This window comes from Pongo abelii, chromosome 18 (assembly GCF_028885655.2).
Source record: "Pongo abelii isolate AG06213 chromosome 18, NHGRI_mPonAbe1-v2.0_pri, whole genome shotgun sequence".
NCBI classification, from domain to species: Eukaryota; Metazoa; Chordata; class Mammalia; order Primates; family Hominidae; genus Pongo; species Pongo abelii.
Window position 1 is genome coordinate 19,293,871 of NC_072003.2, and position 22,598 is coordinate 19,316,468.

Genomic DNA, 22,598 nt, shown 5'->3' on the forward strand with positions numbered 1-22,598 from the left:
AACGGCAAATAACTACCCAGCCGGCTGTGCGTGCACATGGCACAAAAGGAAGCTGTAAACTGGTCACGATGAGCGGGTGGGCCGGGCACCCTCATGTGTGAGCAGTGCACCTGGCTGGGGTTTCCCTTTGGCCCTGTCCCTATTCCTAATAGCTGCAGAGAGGCAGTGGGGTATTGAAAGGCGTGACCTCCAGACCTAGACAGCCTGGGTTCAAATCCTGGCTCCTCTGTTTCCTAGGTGTGTGGATTTAGTCATTTAACCTCCCTGAACCTTAATGTTCCAATCTGAAAAATGGGTAGAAAATATAGCATCTTCTTTATCAGCTTATCATGGAGATTGAATGAGTTAGTACGTGCAACAGGCTTGGAACGGAACCTAAGACATACGTGTTTCTTAAGCACTTTGGACGTGTCAGGCACTATCTTCTATGCTTGATCGATTCAGTCCCTGGGAGGTAGGTGCCATCTTCGGCTCTCTGGGATGAATGAGGAAACTGAGGCAAAGAGAGGAGAAATGTTCTGTCCCAGCTTGAAGAACCCCAGCAAATGGAGAAGGGAGGAATCAAACTCACTTCTTCCTGAGTCCAGACCTCTGAATCTCAGTGTGCTACTATAGACGATAATAGAGAGATAGGGCTGCAGACAGGATACCCTTTGAAGCTTCCATTGTGTCCTCAGTTCCTGGTCTCTTAAGGTCCATCAAATTGTTTTAATGAGCTGAAGTGGCAGAATTTTGTTCATTGAATATATTGATTAATAACTAACTCAGAATGGTGAGTAACACACATTCGGGACACATCATTTTACAGATAAGAAAATTGGACATCGGCTAATGCAATACTAGTACCCAGGTCTTCTCCATCCCTACCTGGTACTCTTTCTACATAAACCATAAGAGCAAAGGTGGATAGTTTAAAAATCACAGCAACCCACCCTCACCCCTCAGAAATGGGAGCAGGGGGCCAGGGTTCAGTAGACTAAGTATTGATTCATCCTGAACCAAGAGAACCTGGGAAAAATGGAAACAGACCCACGTGTCTTTGCAGCAGCAGCGTGGGTCAGGTAACCTGCCTCTCGGAGCCATATTATGTTTAGCATATTTCTACCTCATTGAAATTGGCTCTAAACATGCCCAAGGTTGAATGGGAATGGAGGACATTATTGCATTTAATTATTTCTCCAGAATAAAAATGGATTCTAGCAGCAGCTTAGAGGTAAGGCAACAGCAGAGCAATTAGAGTTTTGGAGCTCGCACGCAAACATTTGAATGTGCAATCATTGTAATAAGTATATTAAAATAAAGTAAGTCAAAGGGTTGCATTAGCATAAATAACTCAAGGTGAGAAAGTTGGATTGATTAAGAGTAGAGAAGATGATGCCAGTTGATCACAATTACGAAATAATAACCTATCTGTCCTCTAGGCAGAGACTGTCAGGGGAGAGAGAGTGTTAATTGGTAGAGTTCCCCAGTCTGGTTTACTGCTCATTCTTCTTCCAGCTTTGTGTGGTGGGCATGTTCTAGTAGTTTTACTTACACTCTTCCTCACTGAATTACCCAAGAGGTGAGGTGTTGTTTGTTTGTTTGTTTTGAGACAGAGTCTCGCTCTGTCACCCAGGCTGCAGTGCAGTGGCACGATCTTGGCTCACTGCAAACTCCATCTCCTGGGTTCAAGCGATTCTCCTGCCTCAGCCTCCTGAGTAGCTGGGACTACAGGTGTGTGCCACCACGCCCAGCTAATTTTTTGTATTTTTAGTAGAGACGGGGTTTCACAGTGTTAGCCAGGATGGTCTCGATCTCCTGACTTCATGATCCGACCGCCTCAGCCTCCCAAAGTGCTGGAATTACAGGTGTGAGCCACTGTGCCCGGCCTGAGGCGGATATTATTATCATCCCCATGGATACCAAGGGGTTATCATCCCAATGTTTTAAATGAGGAAACTGAGACACAGAGAGTTTGAATCACTTCATTACTAGCCGTGTGGCCTCGGTCAAGTTATTTAACCTCTCTCTGCATTAGTTTCCTCCCCTTAAGGAGGACTAATACTGTCTGCTTCAATGAGTTTTCAAGAAGATTCAAAGGACACAGAGCATGGGCCACTTGGGTGCTGGGCATGTGATGGTTGTTTTTTATGGGTCTGCCTGGAGACCTCCCAAGATTGGTTTTGTGAAGGGAAGGGATCCTGGGTTTGGCTTTCTGGATCTTGAATCTCCACGGAAAGGACAGAAAAGCCAAAATCTGTTTGCCCCTTGGCAGTCAGATGAAGAGTTGGGGGAACATGAAGTGATATGTCATGTCCATCCTTGGATGACTGGATAAAGAAAATGTGGCATATACACACAACGGACGTTAGCCTTCAAAAAGAAGAAAATCCTGCAACATACAGCCACATGGATGAACTCTGAGGACATTATGCTAATTGAAAGAAACCAGTCACAGAAGGACAGATAGTACATATATTTATTCTGCTTCTATCAGCTATTGAAAATAGTCAGAATCCTAGAACCAGAGAGTGAAATAGTGGTTGCCAGGGGTTGGGGGATTGGGGAGGAGCATGGGGAGTTGCTGATGGACAGCCATAACGTCTCAATGATGCATGCACAATGAAGAAGCCATAGAGATCTGCTGTGCAGTACTATAGCCAACAATATAGTAGTATGTGCAACAATATACAACAATTTGCTGTATGTTGCATATAGTACTATATTGTTGACTATAGTTGCATAGTCAACAATAATACACACTTAAAAATTGGTTCAGAGGGTAGATCTCATGTTAAGTGTTCTTATCATAGTAATCCCAGCACTTTTGGAGGCCGATGTGGGTGGATCACCTGAGGTCAGGAGTTCGAGACCAGCCTGGCCAACATGGTGAAAACCCGTCTCTACTAAAAATACAAAAATTAGCCGGGCGTGGTGGCGCACGCCTGTAATCCCAGCTACTCAGGAGGCTGAGGTAGGAGAATCACTTGAACCTGGGAGGTGAAGGTTACAGTGAGCCAAGATCGCGCCGTTGCACTCCAGCCTAGGCGACAAGAGCGAAACTCCATCTCAAAAAAGAAAAGAAAAGAAAAAAATGAATTGGAGGGGGGAAGCCAGAGAGAACACTGCAGTCACTATAGAAAATGGCAATGACTCTGAGGGACAGGAATTCTCAGGCCTCCAGTTCTCACTGACTGCGCCTCTCTCTGACTTTTCTGGAAGCAATCTAGTATCTGTGAGCCCTTTTGTTCCAGAAGACAAAATATTTTCCTTCCCTCTTATACTCAAATCTTTTGGGTTCCCATGGCAGCTGCGTAGCATCTGGGGCCAGGCAGAAGTTCACAGGGCCACTACAAGCTAATCATTGCCATTGTGGTGGCCTCTCGAGTAGAGAGCGGGTATTAATCATGAATCCCATCAGAATCAATGGTGGTGCCTCTTCCTGATATTACACATTAGCCAGAGGAATTGGCCCTTCTCTGATTGTCAGATTAGCTTCATTGGCCGTGGGGGGTGGAGGGAGATGATCGCAGTGTTTTCTGTCTGGTTTTGCTTGGCGAAGTTCAGCCAGAAAGTGATGGAGAACAGGAGCTTTTGAAATGTGGGTTTGTGGAAGTTTTCTGTTGTGTGGCAGGGAACCTTGCTGATAACAAGGAAAGAGGAGGGCCCCAGAATGACACTTAGGGTATGTCTGAAGAGAGAAAATGAAGATGTCCATCAGGGCAGTAGCTCTTCTGGCTTACTCCCTGCCCTTTAGACATTTCTAGAAACTTCTAGAAAATGGGCTTAGGGACAGAATTTAAATTTATGTTCTTGGAGCATGGGAGTCATCAATAGATTTTTCCGTCTGTTGGAGGGAGAAAAAAATTGGGTCCTGTACCTGACTCAGCTCAAAGGAAGAAAGGAGATCAGGTTAGCTCCTGGATTAATCAGGATGAGTTAGACCATGCTACAGTAACACAGGTCCCCCAAATCTCAGTAACTCAAAGCAGAAGGGGTCAATTTCTGCACACTGAGGGTTGGTGGAGTCTCTGCTCCACATGGGCCTCACTCAGGGATGCATGACCTCCACCAGCAGGAGTGTGGCTGGATATTGTGGTATCCAGGGAATGACACCTTATGGGTTCCTGTCACTGCTCTTGGCCATAGCATGTTTCCTGTCTGTGCCTAATGTGCAAAGGATAGGGACATACAATCCTAACACGTGCCTAGAAGGAATGGAACAGAAATGATTTTTCATAGCTTTATTGAATGCCACCCCTGCCCCATCAGCTCCATCCCAACAGATGCTAATATGAGCAAAGATGGTGATACCCATTCCACTGCAGGGAAACTGAATGCTTCTTGATTTACCTCTCAGCAAAACACAAGAGGCGTGATACAATAGCAGGTTTTAGAATCAGGCAGATGCAAGTTCACTGCCTCCCCAACATGAATTTGTGCAAATTACTCAACATCCCCAACTTTATTTTCCACCCTTTTCTGTAAGGTAGGCGAACAGTGGTGCCTACGTTGGAAATTATTTCCAGGAGTTAAGTGAGGTACTGCATCTAAGGGCTTAGCATGGCACCTAGCACGTGATCCATATTGAAGAATGTATCGCAACAAGCATTGGCTCCTCGTTCTATAAAATGGCAAGGTAAATACATCCAATTGTCAGTACCCTATAAGTAATACCTGTGAGTAACTTACTGTGGTGCCTGGCTCGTGATAAGAGCTCAGAAAATGAGCCTGAGAGGCTGCTTGGAACTCTTCAAGGGCCTCTGGATAGAAAAAAAGGGAAAAGAGGAACATCAGCAGGTTTTGTTTAGGTTACAAGAATAAAGATTTACTCTAGGTACCCACTGACGGGGATTTTTTGTAGGTATCTGTGGAGAATAAGAAAGACCAGAAGCAGAAGGCCCTCATTTATAGATCAGGATATAAAAGCAGTTCCTGTGTACAACCAGTAGCTGCCCTGTTTCCCAATATGGACTGGTCAGCTGTTTTTTTCTTGGTTCTTTTTCCTTCTTCCTACCTTGTTACCTCCCAGCTCCCGCAGCCTCAAACTCCACGTGCTTCATAGCTGCTGCTTACTGTCTCCCTATGACTTCCTGCAACACAATAGGCCACTAGCCAGCCTGAAGATTGCAATTTGGAGGTCACACACCTATAGCAGATTCATTTAGCTGGGTGGGAGGGGCCAGATCTTGTGGTTCAGTGTCAGCTTGCAGTGCTTAAGGGTTTTGGGTGATGGGTGTAATAAGGATCATACAATTTCTTGGAAGTGGATTGTGTCCCTGGTGTCCCAGAGTGTGGGGTCTGTGATCTGCCTGGTTTGAATTCCAGCTTCACCACCAACTAGCTGGGTGACCCTGGGCAAGTCACTTGTTCATGGGTGCTTAGTTCCCCATCTGTAAAATGAAAGTCATAGCAGTACTCAGCTTACAGAATGGCCACAAGGTGTCTTAGTGTCAGAGCCTCCAACAAATAGGAGAAATTCATGCTTACTGCTAGGAGCAACGGAGCAGAGTCTAGAGGGACATCTTTTATTTATTTATTTATTTTTTTTTGGAGAGACAGTTTCACTCTCCCCCAAGGCTGGAATACACTGGTGCAATCTCAGCTCACTGCAACCTCCGCCTCCCAGGTTCAAGCAATTCTCCTGCCACAGATTTCTGAGTTAGCTGAGACTACAGGTGTGCACCACCACCCCTAGCTATTTTTGTGTGTGTGTGTGTGTGTGTTATTAGTAGAGACGGGGTTTTGCCATGTTGACCAGGCTGGTCTCAAACTCCTGACCTCAAATGATCCACGTGCCTCAGTCTCCCAAAGTACTGGGATTACAGGTGTGAGCCACCACGCCCGGTCCTAGGGGCACCTTCTCCAGGCCATCACTAAGTCGTTTATGGATAGTGAGGACAGAAGCAACTAACCCAGTCCCAGAGGAGGAGGCCTTTTAACTCACACTCCAGCAGAGCGGGGGTCTGCATACATTTTCTTAAAGGGCTGGATAGAAATATTTTAGGCTTTTCAGACCAGACAGTTTCTATTGCAACTATTCACTCTGCTATTATATCCGGAAAGCAGCCATAGACAATACACAAATGGACAGGTGTGGCTGTGTTTCAATAAAACTTTATTTATAAAAAACACAGGCAGTTGTTTGCTGACCTGCTGGGGTGGGAGCCTTGCTGAGGGTCAGCTGCTCTTGGGTACCCCTGCAGCTCTGCTGTTCAGGCCCCGACACCTTTTTCCTTGGGAACTGGTAAGAGGCATATTTCAGCCCTCCTTAAAAAGAAGGCTAGCAGGGAAGCTGCCCATTGCCTCTGTGTTTCCATAGCAACAAGGGCAGCTATATGGAGCCATTACTGTTTTCTGTGGCTTCAGAGGTCAGGGGCCGTGTTGTAGGACACTGGATGTGCTTTCAGATTAAGGCCTTGGGAATGAGCTTTAAGCAGAAGCAACATGTTGCAGAAACAATTTGGGGCATTGGTTGAATGATGCATTTGATCATTCGACTGATCAAAGTAACTAGGACCCATTTACCCATGGAGGAGCTGAGTTTGGGGTCCAGCCCTTCTGGAAACATTCATGCCACGCATGGTCTCCAGAACGACTCCTGATCTTTGTCTTGACCCCAAGTGACTTCATCACTTCTGTTCCATGTACACACATGAAGAGCCAAACTCAAGCACAAGAGTGTCACAAGTTTGCTTTGCTCTAGGACTTAGCATAAAGTTTATTCTACAAGGGCTGCATTCCTCTAAAAAAAAAAAAAATGCTGCTGGTTTCTTTCCCACAGAATTTACAACGGCTCGGTCTGATTTCTCTTATGGGCATAGATATATGAGCATGTCCTAAAGGCAATGGAATGTATATAATATCCTACCAATATTTTTCCCTTTATAACTTTATTATATCGTTTCCAGCCCTTAAGTAAACCATCGCAGCACTTTCAGCTGGGATTTAAACAGGACGCTGGAACAAAATGTTTGTTACCCAGTGGCAAAGACCGTCAAGGAAAGAAACTGACTTGAAAAGGTGTGGTTAATAAGAAACATTGAGAATCATAGTCATGGCACTTTAGAGCTTGAAAAAGCCTTAGTTTCTGGTTGGAACATCTCATATTTCCAGATGGGGAAACTGAGGTCCAGAGAGAAACATCTTACCAGAGGTTAAACCAGTAGCAAAAGTAGGATGTGAAACTATGGCCCTGGCTTCCAAGTCCGTATGACTCACTCTTCAAAGGCCAGTCTGCTTAGCGTGATCTCTGTCAAGTTTCTCTTCTGTTTCTCTCCCCTCTTCTCCAGGATGGCTACTTTTCTCATCGGCCAAAAGAGAAAGTGCGAACAGACAGCAACAACGAGAACTCTGTCCCCAAAGACTTTGAGAATGTCGACAACAGCAACTTCGCACCCAGGACTCAAAAGCAGAAGCACCAGCCTGAGTTGGCGAAGAAGCTACCGAGTAGACAGAAGGAGCTTTTGAAAAGGAAGCTGGAACAGCAGGAGAAAGGAAAAGGACATACATTCCCCGGGAAAGGCCCCGGTGAGGTGCTGCCTCCCGGGGACAGAGCCGCAGCCAACAGCAGCCACGGGAAGGATGTGTCCAGACTGCCTCATGCCAGGAAAACTGGGGGCAGCTCCCCCGAGACCAAGTATGACCAGCCCCCTAAGTGTGACATCTCAGGCAAGGAGGCCATCTCTGCCCTGTCCCGTGCTAAGTCCAAGCACTGCCGCCAGGAGATTGGGGAGACCTACTGCCGCCATAAGTTAGGGCTGCTGATGCCTGAGAAGGTGACTCGGTTCTGCCCCCTCGAAGGTAAGTTCCAGCCCCGCTGGCTCAGAGAGGGATCTCCTGGCCACTTCCTCCTCCTGCCCAGCCCCATTCTGCTCACCTTCTCAGAACTTCTGAGAAAGGCCGCGCTGTTTTCCAAACCCCAGATGAGCACACGAGATCTGATGTGTTCTAGTACTCCCTGAATGTTGAAGTCTTGTATCAGAAAAATTTTGCAAAATTGGATTACCTTTTGTAGGTGCTTTAACACATTGCCTTTATGGCAAAGGATGAAATTATAGTGAAATCGGGAGCTGATGTGATGTTTGCAGGAGCCAAGGGAGCTGTATTGATATGATTTGGTTTCTCTTTCAGTAGAATATTGGGATTAGAATTGACATGAATATTATTGTAATTGATTATGATTTGAGAGGTTTGTAATTGGTTACATTAACTTCAGAGGCTCTGTAACTTTCCATTTTCCTTCATCGAAAGTTTCTTTCCCTCTTCTCTTCTCTTCTTTTTCTTCCTCATATGTTTCCTGTTTCCCTCCTTCTTTCCTTCCCATTCCTTTATTTTCTTTCTCCCTTTTTCCTCCCTTCCTTCCTCATTTTCTTCCTGCTTTGTTTCTCCCTTTCCTTTTCTTCCTTCTCTCTTCTCATTCCCTTCCTTGTTTTCCTCTCTTCCCCCTTCCTGCTTTCCTATTTCCTTTCTTCCTTATTTTAATTTTCTTTCTGTCTCCTTTCCTCTTTTCTTCCTATTTTCTTTCTTCCCTTCTACATTCCTTCCTGCTTTCTTCCCTCTTCTTTCCTAATTTTTCTCTCCTCCCTCCCTCCTTTCTTCTTTTCTTTTCCTTCCTTCATTCTTTACTTCTTTCCTTCCTTCGTTCCTTCTTTCCACATTTTCTTGCTCTTTCCTTTTCCCCTCCCTCTTTCCCCTCACTGGCACTCTTCTATGTGCTGATGACCTGGTGATAAACCAGCTCTCTTGCTGAGACACAGGGAGGGATCTGAGCTCTGATCCAGAAATTCACAGGCAGAGTGGAGGGGCCATCTGAAGATGGGGAGTCCAGTTTCACTAGCGCATGTGTAATTGTGCCATTGATGTGTATTTCTTGGTGGTGATGTTCACCTTCTCTAGTGCCCTTGGAAGGGGAATGACAGCAGCCACAGGTGGCTGCTGAGGTTTCGCTGTGTGCTAGACACCGCACCAGGCTCTGTGCAGTCAATTTGTTTATCACATCCACCATTCTGTGAGGCTGTTGCTGATGTTGTGAGCCCAATTTTTTTCAAATGAGAGATGTAAAATCCCTCTCCCAAGGTCACATGGCCTTTAAGTGATCTTACAAGCTTACTGTTATGGCAGGAAATTTTGGACCCACTCAGAGTAGAGAGAACCCCAATGTACCATCACCCAGCCACGTGGTCGCTGGTTATTGACTCGTGGTCACTGTTGTTTAGGGCATGCCCCCTTCCCTCCCACTAGCCCCTGCCACCATAGCTTATGATAATCCAGCCTCTGGGAACACTCTTAAATTTTATTTTTTTCCTTGGAGAAGATCTTCTCAAAACATTTGTGAATTCATTTGCTCAGTGGTTTTCTCTGTGGAGAGGGCAGACAGCATCTAAAAGGCACCTTCCCACAAAGAGTTGGTGCCACTAGCAACTAACAGAGAGGAATGCGTTTGAAATAAATGGATGTGGATTTCATTCGAACTCAGCTACCAGCTAGTAGGGAGAGTCCTTTCTGCTCTCAGGGCCTAGATTTCTTATCTGTCCAGGGAGCGGCTTGCATTCTAGGGGTCCTTTTGCTCCGCTTTCCCTGGGAGCCTACTTCACTATCTACTCCTGGCCATCCCTCCTTCTCATTGGGCCACACTGCAAGGCCAGCCCAGCTGTCCCTCACAAAGTGGCCAAAGGTTCACAATACCCCCTTGTTGTTTCTAAATCCAAATACCAACCCCTACTTTTGTTATCTCTAAAGGGAAAAGACCCTTAAATGAGCATGGAGGCCAGCAAGGAGGCAACAGAGAGCTCTGGGGGCTCCGATGGGGTTGGGGCATGTCAGAGTCGAGCTAGATGGAGTTTGGGGAGGTGTCAGGGTCAACAGATGCAGCTGGAAGGGATCCACTGAGGTGCTGCTCAATGTCAAGGCATAAAGTCAGAGAATCAAGCCAGCTGCAGAACTGGGGAGGAAGGGCTTTCCGTTCCACCAGCATTGGTGCATCCAGGAGCCATGCAAGGCTTTGCCTGGTGTCCTCCTGAGAAGGCAAATGCTCAATTCGCCCAACTCTCTTGATGCAGAAAGGAGGTGCAGCAAGAGAATGGCTCCCCAGAAAAGTAGACTAGAAAGACCTCTTAAGAGAACTCTTCATTCGCAAATTTTTTTTTTTTTTTTTTTTTTTTTTGAGACGGAGTCTTGCTCTGTCACCCAGGCTGGAGTGCAGTGGCATGATCTTGGCTCACTACAACCCCCGCCTCCCGGGTCCAGGCATTTTTCCTCCCTCAGCCTCCCGAGTAGCTGGGATTACAGGCGCCCACCATCACACCCAGCTAATTTTTGTATTTTTAGTAGAAACAGGGTTTCACCATCTTGGCCAGGCTGGTCTTGAACTCCTGACCTAGTGATCCACCCGCCTCGGCCTCCCAAAGTGCTGGGATTACAGGCGTGAGCCACTGTGCCCAGTGAGAACTCTTCATTCGATTCCTTGGACAGATAAGAACATGAGGCTCATAGAGGTGAAGAGACTTATGCCAGGTCACCCAGTTCATTAAAGGTGTTTTTCATTTTAAATATGTGCCTCTGTGTTTACCACTGGTCACAGAATAGAGGATTTAGATCAAATAGGAGGTGGCCACATACACTAAGTGCACAGAAAGAGGGCTGGATGGATGGACAGCAAACCTTCCTTATGGCCCCCATCTGCAGGGACAGGGTGGCAGCAGGGACAACTTTAACAAGTGCATCTGTATTATTTTAGTTTCTAGTAGCAAGCATGTGTCTGTGCAATACTTTTGTTTTCTATCTGTTTTGTTTTGTTTTTTTGAGACAGTCTCGCTCTGTCGCCCAGGCTGGAGTGCAGTGGTGCCATCTTAGATCACTGCAACCTTCAACTCTCAGGTTCAAGTGATTCTCCTGCCTCAGCCTCCCGAGTAGCTGAGATTATAGGTACCTGCCACCACGCCTGGATAATTTTTGTATTTTTAGTAGAGGTGGGGTTTCACCATGTTGGCCAGGCTGGTCTCAAACTCCTGACCTCAAATGATCCACACACCTGGGCCTCCCAAAGTGCTTGGATTACAGGCATGAGCCACAGTGCCTGGTCTACATGATACTTTTAAATAGGAAGATTTAGAAAGAAAAGCTTCCTTTCTGCCTTGCAGTTTCACCCTTGTCTAAGTGGTCCAGGTGGTTCCTGTCTATATTCTTGATTAGATTTGGCACATAGAGTGTAGCAGTAATTAAGTGGAGTGCAATGTTTCCAGAATCTTTTGTTAACCTGTGCCTGGTGGAGAAGTTTTGGAGGCCTGAGTTGAATGCCATTCCATGAACGAAATATTGAGCTCCTTCAATTCTATCAGGGACAGCACATTTGTTCTGTGAAGGGCCAGATCTTAGGTATTTGAGGATTTGGGGGCCAGTCTTTGTCACAGCTATTCAAGTCTGCCATCTGTCATAGGGCAGAAGCAGCCAGAGACCACACATACACAAATGCACTATGTTCCCATTAAACCTAACTTATAAAAATAGGCTGACTGGGCGTGGTGGTTCATGCCTGTAATCCCAGTACTTTAGGAGACTGAGGCAGGCAGATCATTTGAGGTCAGGAGTTCAAGACCAGCCTGGCCAACATGGCGAAACCTCATCTCTACTAAAAGTACAAAAAAGTTAGCTGGGCATGGTGGTGTGCACCTGCAATCCCAGCTACTCTGGAGGCTGAGGCAGGAGAATTGCTTGAACCCAAGGGGCAGAGGTTGCAGTGAGCTGAGATTGTGCCACTGCCCTCCAGCCTGGGTGACAGAGCAAGACTCCATCTCAAAAAAAAAAAAAAAAAGAAGAGAAAGGAAAAAAGGAAAAAGAAAGAATAGGTCATGGGCTGGATTTGGCCCTTGGACTTTAGTTTTCTTATCCCTGCAAAATGCTATTACTGTCTATAGTTGACCCTTGAAGAATTCTGGGGTTAGGGGTGCCAACCTCCTTGAAGTCAAAAAATAGAGCACAACTTTTGACTCCCCCAAAACCTTAACTGATAATAGCCTATGTTGACTTTTCGCTAACTGGTAACATAAACAGTTGATAAACACATATTTTATATGTTACTTGCATTATATATGGTATTCTTATAATAAAGTAAGCTAGGCCAGGCACAGTGGCTCATGCCTGTAATCCCAGCACTTTGGGAGGCCGAGGCGGGTGGATCACCCGAGGTCATCAGTTCAAGACCAGCCTGGGCAACATGGTAAAACCCTGTCTCTACTGAAAATACAAAAATTAGCCAGATTGGGTGGCACATGCCTGTAATCCCAGCTACTCGGGAGGCTGAGGCAGGAGAATCACTGAAGCTCGGGAGGTGGAGGCTGCAGTGAGCTGAGATTGTGCCATTGCACTCCAGCCTAGGCAACAGAGCGAGACTCTGTGTCAAAAAAAAATTGTAAATAAATAAATAAATGTAAGTAAGCTAGAGAAAAGAAGTTAAGAAAATCCTAAGGAGGAGAAAGCATATTTACTGTTCATTAAGTGGAAGTGGATCATCATAATGGCCTTCATCCTTGTCTTTATGTTGAGTTAAGGAAAAGGAGGAGAAGAAGGAGGAGAGGTTGGTATTATTGCATCTCAGGGATGGCAGGAGGGAAGAAAATCTGTTTATAAATGGACCTGTGTAGTTCAAACCTGTGTTGTTCAAGAGTCACCTGTGCTAATATATGCAACACTGCCTTGTCACACCGTGTCCGCACACCAGCCCTACAGGCTAAGTCTATTGTGAACCCTTTTTGTCAGTGAGGAAATTGAGGCTCAAGGAAGGGGAATCTTTGGCCAGAAACACATGGCCAGCAGATGACAGAGCTGGTATTGGAACTCATGTTACAGAGCCTGCATCCTTTTCCGTAAGCCTGTCCCTCTTGGGAAGGCAAAAGGGTCACTTTATCTCAAATTGTCAAGCCCCAGAGGTGTTCTTCCACCTGTAGGCTGTCTCTCTCTCTCTCTCTGGTGCCAGGAGAGTGAGTTGCAAGGGAGAAGGCAGGGCATTATTGGGAAACAAGGGGGGCTGATGCTGTCAATGGTTAAGAGCCTGGGGTGGTGGAGCCAGACCACTTGAATCCGAATCCCAGATGTCCCGTGCACAAGCTGTAGGACTTTGGGCAAGTTGCTTGACCTCTCTGTGCCTCAGTTTCTCCATCTGTAAAGGGGAGATGAGCATCATCACACTTAGCTTAGAGGGTTTCCAAGGGCCTAGTACACAGCTAAGAACTGTGCCTGGTAGTACTAATGTACATTGCACATTGCATCCTATTTGCTTTATGACTGCTCCACAGTTGTTCAAAAAAAATCAAAACCTCAGCATCTTAGGCCAGGGGTTCCTGCACTTCTCCTGGTCATGCTGAGGTTATCTCTGGATGGCTTTGCAGTGTGAGTTTGCCAGAGGTTGTCTTGAGGCCTTTAGTGCACTGGCCAGGATGGCACACCCTTCCAGGACCTGTGAGTTGGTTAATAAGATTGGCATTTAAAAGCCATTGCACACCCAGCCTCAGCAACGCTTTAATTTGCTACACCACAGACTCCCCCTTTTGCAATAAATTTACTGTGAATAGACTAATTGCAAAATAACCCTAATTGGGTAGTTATCAATGAACAACTTCCCATGGAACAAAACGGCTTACAATTAATAGCATTTAAGCCATAAACTATTCTTCTGCAGAAAGCTAAGATGTAATTACACCCCATACGGGGATTGTGTTCCCTTTCTGGAAACCATGACACCCGGATTTCCCTCGCTTAGGAGGGATTTGAGCTTCAGCCCAGTGGTCCTTTTATTTCTTTGCTAAATGAGAAGATGGAGACTGGGGTGGAGGGAAATTTAATATATGAGTAAATATTCATATACATATGTGCATACACACAGATGGATGCCCTGTGTTTCTCATTTTGCTTTACGCAACATCACCTAAACTTTAGCCAAGACTGTGCCGGAAGTTGAATATAATTAAGGAAACAATTCCTCATGGCTGCAAGTCTGAAAAATTCAGGGGAAGAGAAATAGATTTTAAATGTTGACTTTGGTGAAGCGCCCCCACTCCTCCCGTCCCTCACGCTCTCTGTCCTCTCGCCCCACCACCACTCAGGGAAAATGGCGAGTCCAGAAGCCTAGGAGATGGTTTGCTTTCTGTGAGACATTCCTTGCTCTCGTGACTTTTCTCCTTTACTCTTCAAAGAAAAGGGATTTAGAAGGAAGCCCCAGCTCCATCCCTTTTCGGTGACAGCTGTTTTCACGAGGGGAAGAGGGATTCCTCTGGCTGTCCACTGGCAACCATGCAGAGGGAGATGCAGTGAGGTGTGGGGGAGGGACGCTGCTGCATCACCCCCAGGGATGGCCTCAGAGAAATTTGTTTCTAGCCACACACCCTAGGGTCTCTGGTCATTCAACTGGAACCCCTAGTGTTTCAGGGGAATGAACCAGGTTGGATTGAAAGTCAAGGACAGCTTGGACAACGGGGTTTAATTCCTGGCTCTGCCGTTACTCGTGACATAACCCTAACCTCTCAGTGACTCAGTCTGCACAGTAAAATGGACACAAAAACTCATCTTCTATCTTTATAGAGTGGTTGGCTGAAATGAGACAATGCATATAAAATGCCGAGTGCATTGGGGAAGTTGAGTGGATGTGCTTGGATTGTTAGTATTACCACAATTACTTTTTTTTCCCGCAATTACTTTTGCACCAACCTAATCGTTGCGATGGAGGAGTTGTCTAAATGAAGGGGCGACAAGAAGAGGAAAGGAGAGGAGAGGAAGGGGTTGCTTTGATGGTGTCAGCCATTGTGCAGCCACATCTTGCTGGGTGTGCTCCTCAGACACAGCCCCAGTAGCTTCCAGTCCTCCCCAGCCCCCTCCCTGTCCCCACAACTCCCACTCACCCCACTTTGGCTGTTACCTCTTGCCTCTCGAGATCCCACCCTGAATGTGCTTCCTCTGGGAAGGCTTCCAGGATCACCTCTTCCCCAGAAGCCCTGGTTGCAGGGAACACATAGATCCTGGGTGAAGGGTGCATCTCTGCCCCTTTCATCATCAAAGCATCTTTTCCAATAAAGGCTGTTTCACCTGTGACCCATAGGAGGCAATCTGTGCCAGCTGCCAGGTGACACAGCTTTTTCTGCCTCATTGCATTTTGAACACCCGCAAGTCAGGAAGCGCCCTCCATGCAGTGGCCCTCACAGCCACCAGCCTCTCTGTGTCTTGAGTTAAAATGTCCCAAGAAAGGCCCTGCTGGCTCCTTGCCTTGCTCCTGCATTTCTTCCCCTTTGCTGGGTCTGGTTAAGACACCACATAGATGCTGTAAGTGACCTGTGGGTCTGCAGTCCAGACATCCCGGTGAAGAATTAGAAATGAAAAATGTGAGAAGTTCCGGGGAAGATGATTGGCTGGGAGCAGGGTGGGCTGGACTTGAGTGGGGAAACCAGGTCTGGGCATCTGAGTGAAGTCGGCAGTTCTCCAATGGGTGATGGGCAAAGGAAATTGCACATGACTGGGGAAGCTGGTGCAGGTGTTAGGGATGAGGATGAACAGAAGGGGATTCTTTGTGGCAGCAACAAACTGTCTTTACCCATCAGCCTTTGCAGGAATAGATTTTTGGATATGGGGATTTTGGGGGGAAGGCTGGCCACTCGCTGCAGAGAGAGACTGGCAGATGGTACTGCCAGCTGCTTAAGGGCAGTCTCTTCTACATCCCTCCTGCCCTGGGGGCAGTGGGGTAACTACACAGCATGAGTAGCCAGCTTCTAGAAAGCGTGGCTGACAGCCGCAGTGGAGGGAAAATAGAACTGGGGGTGTCTCAAGTGGCCCCAGGTAAGTACCTCAGTTTCCCCATTTGTCAGCCAGAGATACTACTTTCTCCCAGATCCTTTGCTGTATCACCAATGATGAGAAAATGAGGGAATAGCTGTGAAAAGTTAAAAGGTACCACGCTAATGAGGGTGATGTGATGAAGCCACCTGGAACAGCTTGGCCAAGTGGGTGGGGTTGACGGGCTTTCCCAAGGCGGCCCTTGCAGTTCCAACTGGGCCCTTTGGCATCTCCTTCTGAGGAGCCCAGGAAGGAAGAGGTATCCAGTAACAGTCCGTTGGAACTGGACAAAACTAGTCCCAAAGGTCTTCCTTGGGCTTGCTAGGGAAAGGCAAGAGACTGGCAAATCCAGAGAAAATCAGCAGACCCATTCATTGGTCAGCCACCACGTTCAAGGCTATGCTCCAGGACAGGGCCTCCCCCTCACACACAGTTTCTATAAAGGGCCAGATCATAAATATTTGGGACTTTATAAAATGCATGGTTTCTGTCTCAGCTATTCAACTTTACCATTGTAGCGTGAAAGCTGCCATAAACAACACATCAACAAATGACCATCGTGGGCACGCTTCAGTTAAAATCATTTATGGTCACCGAAATGTGGGTTTCATATAATTTTCACTTGTTGTGAAATGCTGTTCTACTTCTGATTTGTTTTCTACCCACTTAAGAATGTAAAAACCATTCTTAGCTCAAGGGCCATGCCAAAATAGATAGCTACAGGCTGTGGTTTGCCAATCCTTGTTCTAGGACCTGGGGTTAGAGCCGTGAACAAGAGCAGAGAAAACCTCGTCCCACTTGAGTACCATGTCCATTGGTTTTGGGAATCAATTGTGCATCTAGATGGCTGTACCCTCATGGAGCTTCTACCTGAATAGGAGAGACCAAAGGTGACAAGTGAATAGCCACATCTGCAGTCTAATGTCTGGATATGACTCAAATGATTTATTTGAAGACGTAGAGCAGGGTGAGAGGACAGGCGAGGTGGGGAACCATTTAGATAGGTGCCTACAGGCCGTGTGTGGTGGCTCACACCTGTAATCTCAGCACTTTGGGAGGCCAAGGTGGGTGGATTGCTTGATGCTAGGAGTTCGAGACCAGCCTGGCCAACATGGAGAAACACCATCTCTACTAAAACAAAACAAAACAAAACAAAGTTAGCCAGGTGTGGTGGCGCATGTCTGTAATCCCGGCTACTCAAGAGGCTGAGGCACAAGAATCGCTTCAACCCAGGAGGTCAAGGTTGCAGTGAGCTGAGATCACACCACTGCCACCCAACCTGGGTGGAACAGCAAGACTTTATCTCAAAACAAACAAACAAACAAAAAAACTACATAGGTGCCTAGAGAAGGAACAGAAATAGATTTGGTCTCATTGTAGAAGAACTTGCTAAGAATTAAGCTGCTCGCAAATGGAACAGTCCCTAGTCTTTGGATATGCTGAATTCGTTTATTCATTTAATATTTATTGAGAGGCTACTTTGTGCCTGACATTGGTTTAGATGGTGGGGAAAGACATGCCAGGGGCCTGATCGTACTCATCTTTGAATATCTCGTGCTTGGCACATCATAAGCCTCAGTCTTGCCCTCACTGGGAAAGAAGATAACGTGGTTGCTTTTAGCCTCAGTGGCTCAACCTCCCTTCACACTGGGGCCTCTACAGAGGCCTGTGTGCACCAAGCAAAGCTATGGAAATGGGCGTCTAGAATCTCTGTGGAGGTGGTGTTCTGAGCATGGCATCCACCACCTGGGACCTGAAACTGTTTGTCACCAGCTCCCTTCAATATACCCTCATTCAACAATTAGTCATCGAGCATCCCCTGTCTATGCCAGGAACTAGTTTGGATGGATTCATTTGGGAGGAAAGCAGACAGAATCCCTGTCCTCAGGGAGCTTGCAGCCTGTTAAAGGTGTGGGTAGGGAAACACAGGGGTAAATGATGATTAAAATGTGCATGTAGGCCAGGTGCGGTGGCTCATGCCTGTAATCCCAGCACTTTGGGAGGCAGGTGGATCACTTGAGGTGAGGAGTTTGATACCAGCCTAGCCAACATGATGAAACCCTGTCTCTCCTAAAAATACAAAATTAGCTGGGTCCCAGCTACTCAGGAGGCTAAGGCATGAGAATTGCTTTAGCCTGGGAGGAGGAGGTTGCAGTGAGCTGAGATTGCACCATTGCACTCCAGCCTGGATGACAGAGCGAGACTCCATCTCAAAAAAAAAAAAAATTCACATGTAAAATTGCAACAGCAGTTCTGGGGAAATGCATAGTTGTGTTTTATAGTTGAGCTAAGAGATGAAGGGTGGTAAAAGTTAACTAGAGGAAAGGCTGAAGGGGAACATTCCAGGTCAAGGGACCATCGTGTGCAAAGGCCCTCGGGTAGGAAGAGGTGTTGATAGTTTAAAACACTCAAGACCAATAGGGAGCTCTTGCTATAAGCAAAAACGTTAATCTGCTCATAGGCCAAGTTGTAATTCCTAAAAGTGCTGGGTTTAGAGGATCTGTGTCTTTGCTTTGAGCAAGGAGAATGGAGGTAGAGTCATCTCTCAGTACTGAACTGAAATTGCCAGAGACCTGAGGGGAAGGTAGGCCCCCCTGTATTAGTCTGTTCTCATGCTGCTGATAAAGACTTACCTGAAACTGGGTAATTTATCAGGAAAAATAGGTTTAATGGACTCACAGTTCCATGTGGCTGGGGAGGCCTCAAAATCATGGCGGAAGGCAAAAGACGTCTTATATTGTGGCAGGCAAGAGAAAGAGCTTGTGCAGGGAGATTCCTCTTTATAAAACCATCTGATCTCATGAGACTTATTCACTATCACGAGAACAGCAAAGGAAAAACTCGCCCCCATGATTCAATTACCTCCCACCAGGTTCCTCCCATGACACATGGGAATTATGGGAGCTACAATTTAAGATTTGGGTGGGGACACAGCCAAACTATATCAGCCCCAAAGATAGGGGTCTGGCAGGCTGGGACTGGGGGGCAGGTCTCCCATCCTCTCTCTACAGAATCATGCTTCTTCCACTTTTGAGCCCTGAACAAGAGGTCATCTTGGATCAGGAAAGCAACCCCTGCCCCCAAGTTCTTAGCCCTGGATTTAGGGTACACATCCTTGGGAGGTCTTGCCTCCTGTTGTAGTGTTGTTTCTCATGACATCCAAGCCACGGAAGGAAATCCTCAGTGCCTCCAGCAATGGCATAGACTCAGTGTCCTGGGCTGTTTCACTATCATTGACCTGACCCTGGATTAGGAGAAGCCTTTGAACCAAACTCAAAAGGCTTGTGGCCCCTCTGCCACTTTATCGGCTGTGAAGGCCTTGAACAAGGGGCTTGTGTTCTCTGAGCCTCACGTCTTTCCTATAAAACAGATTGCACAAGTGCCTCCCCTGCCTCCTCAGGTTGCTGAATAAAATACTGTATTTGAGTGTACTTTCATTAATCCGTCGGTCTAGCCAGCAAATATTTACCAAGCACCTGTTACAAGTCAGCCATAGGCCACCTCTCGATTGGCAGCTCTTGTGGTTCTGGAAGCCTGCAGGTGAGCATGGGAGACTCGCTTCCATGGCAGGGTGGTTGGTGATGATTTTCTTGGCGTTCCATGAATTCTTGCCCAGTAGCTACCCCAGAACAAGGCAGAGAATGGAGATTCGAAGAACGTACAGAATTCTTGCTCCATGAGAGGCTTGCTCCCTTGGGCACAACTGATTGTGTGTCTGCCACCCAGGGCCCCCAAGACAGAGACTTTCTGCAAGAAGGAAGGAGCCCAGACATGGCCCTTGAATGAATGAGTGAATGAATGAATGAATGAATGAAATAAGCCCTAGAGTGAAAGGACTAGCTCTCTCTCCTTTCTGCATAAGTCAACAAAACTAGCTGGCCTTTTCTCCTCTCTCGAATTATTTGGCAGTCCAGGGCGAGGAATTCGAATCAATGCCACTTCCTCCTGGAAGCCTTCTGTGATGCTGTCTCCCCACACTGCACCTCTCCAAGTCTGTGTGAGGTGCTCAAGCTGTGTGCCCCCAAACCACTTTGCCTGTTCCCTGCTGGGGCACATGTCACAGGATAGCGTGGTTGCTGGAGTCCTCTGTAGCCCACACTGAGCCACAAGGGCTGAGTCCCCTTAATTCTCTTCGAGACCCTAAGTTGAGACTGGCTGCTATAGCATATCCTGAGTCTCCATCATTGGATCTCCAGCCCCTGCCTGTACGGGGCTAGAACATGAGAACCCACATTTCTTAGGCACTTCCTGAATGCCAGGTGTGGAGGCGAGCACTTTGCATGTGTGATCTCATCGCGACTCCTGCACAGCCCTGGAGAAGGAATGTTCTCTAGTCCCATTGAACAGATGAAGAAACTGAGCCTCAGAGAGGTTAAGTAGCTTGCCCAGGGTCACATTTGCAAGTGACAGACCTTGGACTCAAACCCACTTCTGCCTCACTTCAAAACCCACACCTTAGCTTGTCTGCTTTGTGGTACCCTTAGTAAATGTGGAACCAGATGTGTTAAATGACTGATCTAGCTTCTCCAGAGATAAAGGAAAATGCGTTGCATGTTAGTCAACACCTTTCTCTAGCTATTGATATTTGTTACTCACCTTCTCTGCAGCCAGAAAGAACAGGGAGCTAAGATCTCTGTACAAGAAACTGCTCTTAAATAATAACACTTAACCTCTACGTAGGGATCGTTAAATGCGAAGGGCTATCCTAAGAAGGTTTAGCTACATTAACTCATTTATTCCTCATAACAACTTTGTATTCAAAGAAGTTGAGACACAGAAAACTTACCCAGAATTACACATTTCACGAGTAGCAGAGCCAGGCTCTGAGCTCAGAGACTTTGGTTCCAGTGGCGTGGCAAGGGGCTTAACCACTGCACTTTGGTGTCTATAGGAGCAGCTGCATTCAGGCTGAAGCAAGCACTTTGCAGCTTACATTTGCTCCTTGTGCTCGATCTGTCTGTTGCAAAGAGACCCACCCACATAGTCAGATAATTCACCTGTTTCTGGAGGCGGGGGTGCTGATCCCATCCAAGACACTAAAGACTTGTGTTTGAAGTCAGTCCGTTGCCTGGGGTGAGAAATAGCCAGACGCAGTTACCTCCCATTTCTCTGCCAGTTTTTAGTTGCTGTGGTATATTTGTGTTAGTGTAAAAATGACAAAGCAATAATTTTTCATTGTATCCTTCAGTCACCCATGAGAGATTGGATTTAGGTCACAATTTATTACCCCATGGAATTGAATTCAATTTTTAACACCATGTCAGCCATTGTGGTGTTAGAACCTCTTAATGGCTGTGAAATTTATACAGTGATAAAGTAATTTAAAACATATGTAGGAAGAACATCAGACAAATTGATGTGTATAGAACCCGCTGGTAAAAATTGAATAGGAGATAAACACAGAAAATGGTGATTGATTAAGAGACGGTTGAAATAGTGCTTGCTTTGATAAACTCTTGATGGCGAAATTAGTAAACTAATTTATTCTTCGCAATTTTGAGGAGGCTTTATGTTGCCCTAAATCAGAATCGAGGCTGAGCCACAAAGCGCAAATTAATAGCTCACCTCCAAGTGTGGCATGGATAGAGTGAGAAACCTTTCAGAGGAACTGGGAGGCTGCCAAGAGCCAGTCCCTGGTGATGTTTACAGCGACCAAAGTGAAAAGATGGTGAGAAGGCAGGGAAAGGAGAATTCTCCTCACGATTTTTAAGAACTTGCCCAAATAATGCAGAAAGGATGCTTGTTAAAATCTAATTCCTCAAGTCAAGGCTGTATACATTCTCATTATTTTAAAATACTGAAACATTGCAGATAAGGGGAAAATCCATCTTGATCCGTCAGTCCCATCTGAGCAGTGGCACTTGTGTGTACATTTTTGTTTTTCTTTAGATATCTAAACTCAACACATGTCAAAAAAAAGAGTGTGGTTTTTGACAAGGGATTCATAAATCATATGAAACTGATGTATAAATCTGAAACTTGTAAAAAATATATTAATAGTATCTGGCTGTGGGATGAAAGAATTCACAAGTTACATGATATATATATATATTTTTTAACGCACATGTCCATGTCTGAGGTCTGTTTCCTTGCCTGGGGCTAGAGACCTAAGTTATTTCTTTATAGTAGCTGACTATATAATTCTGGGTATGGATACACCACAGTGTAACTGGTCATTCCCCTATTGAGGGACATTTAGGTGTTGCCACTTTTTTTTTTTTTTTTTTTTTTTTTTGCTATACTAAGTGACTGTTTCCTCAGATCTCTCAAAGATGTACATAACTAGTACCATTCTGGATATATCAGAGAAAAGCTAATTTGCTACCTGCAATGGATGCCCCAAGACATTCGAGCTTAATTCTCTTGGGGATCCTGAGTTGAGACTGGCTGCTACAGAGCATCTGAAGAATGGAATTGGCAGGTCAAACAGCTTGTCCATTTTAAATTGTGATAGACAGCATCAAACTGCCCTGTAAAAAGCCTGTATTGGTCATAACAGTATATCCTGTATTGGTCACCAACAGGACCTTGGCAGCCTCTAAAACATCCTCATCTTCCATCCTGCATTCTGCCTGGGATCCCTCTTCAGGTTTCACATTAGTAACATCTCGCGTGACTAGTCCTCCGAGATCCCAGCAATGCTCTTTCGTGGTCAAGGACAGTGCTTGCCGGCCATACTTGGGCTTGTGTTGGAAACAGATCCCCTTCGTGCCCCACGCCCAGGGATTCTGACCCAGGTCGAGGACAGAACCTGAGAAATCACACTTCTGCCAGAGGCTGCTGCTGCCCCTCCAGAACCACAC

The 22,598-nt window shown here is 46.2% G+C and overlaps 1 protein-coding gene across 3 annotated transcripts in view; it reads left to right on the top strand.

The window, feature by feature from the left end:
* Window positions 1–22,598, top strand: part of XYLT1 (xylosyltransferase 1) — a 480,356-nt gene that overhangs the window by 316,651 nt on the left and 141,107 nt on the right. For all 3 annotated transcript variants that reach the window (XM_054533549.2, XM_024241464.3, XM_024241465.3), the window contains one exon: window positions 7,272–7,782. In XM_054533549.2, coding sequence (XP_054389524.1) covers window positions 7,272–7,782 — 511 coding nt within the window. The remainder of the gene's footprint in view (window positions 1–7,271; window positions 7,783–22,598) is intronic.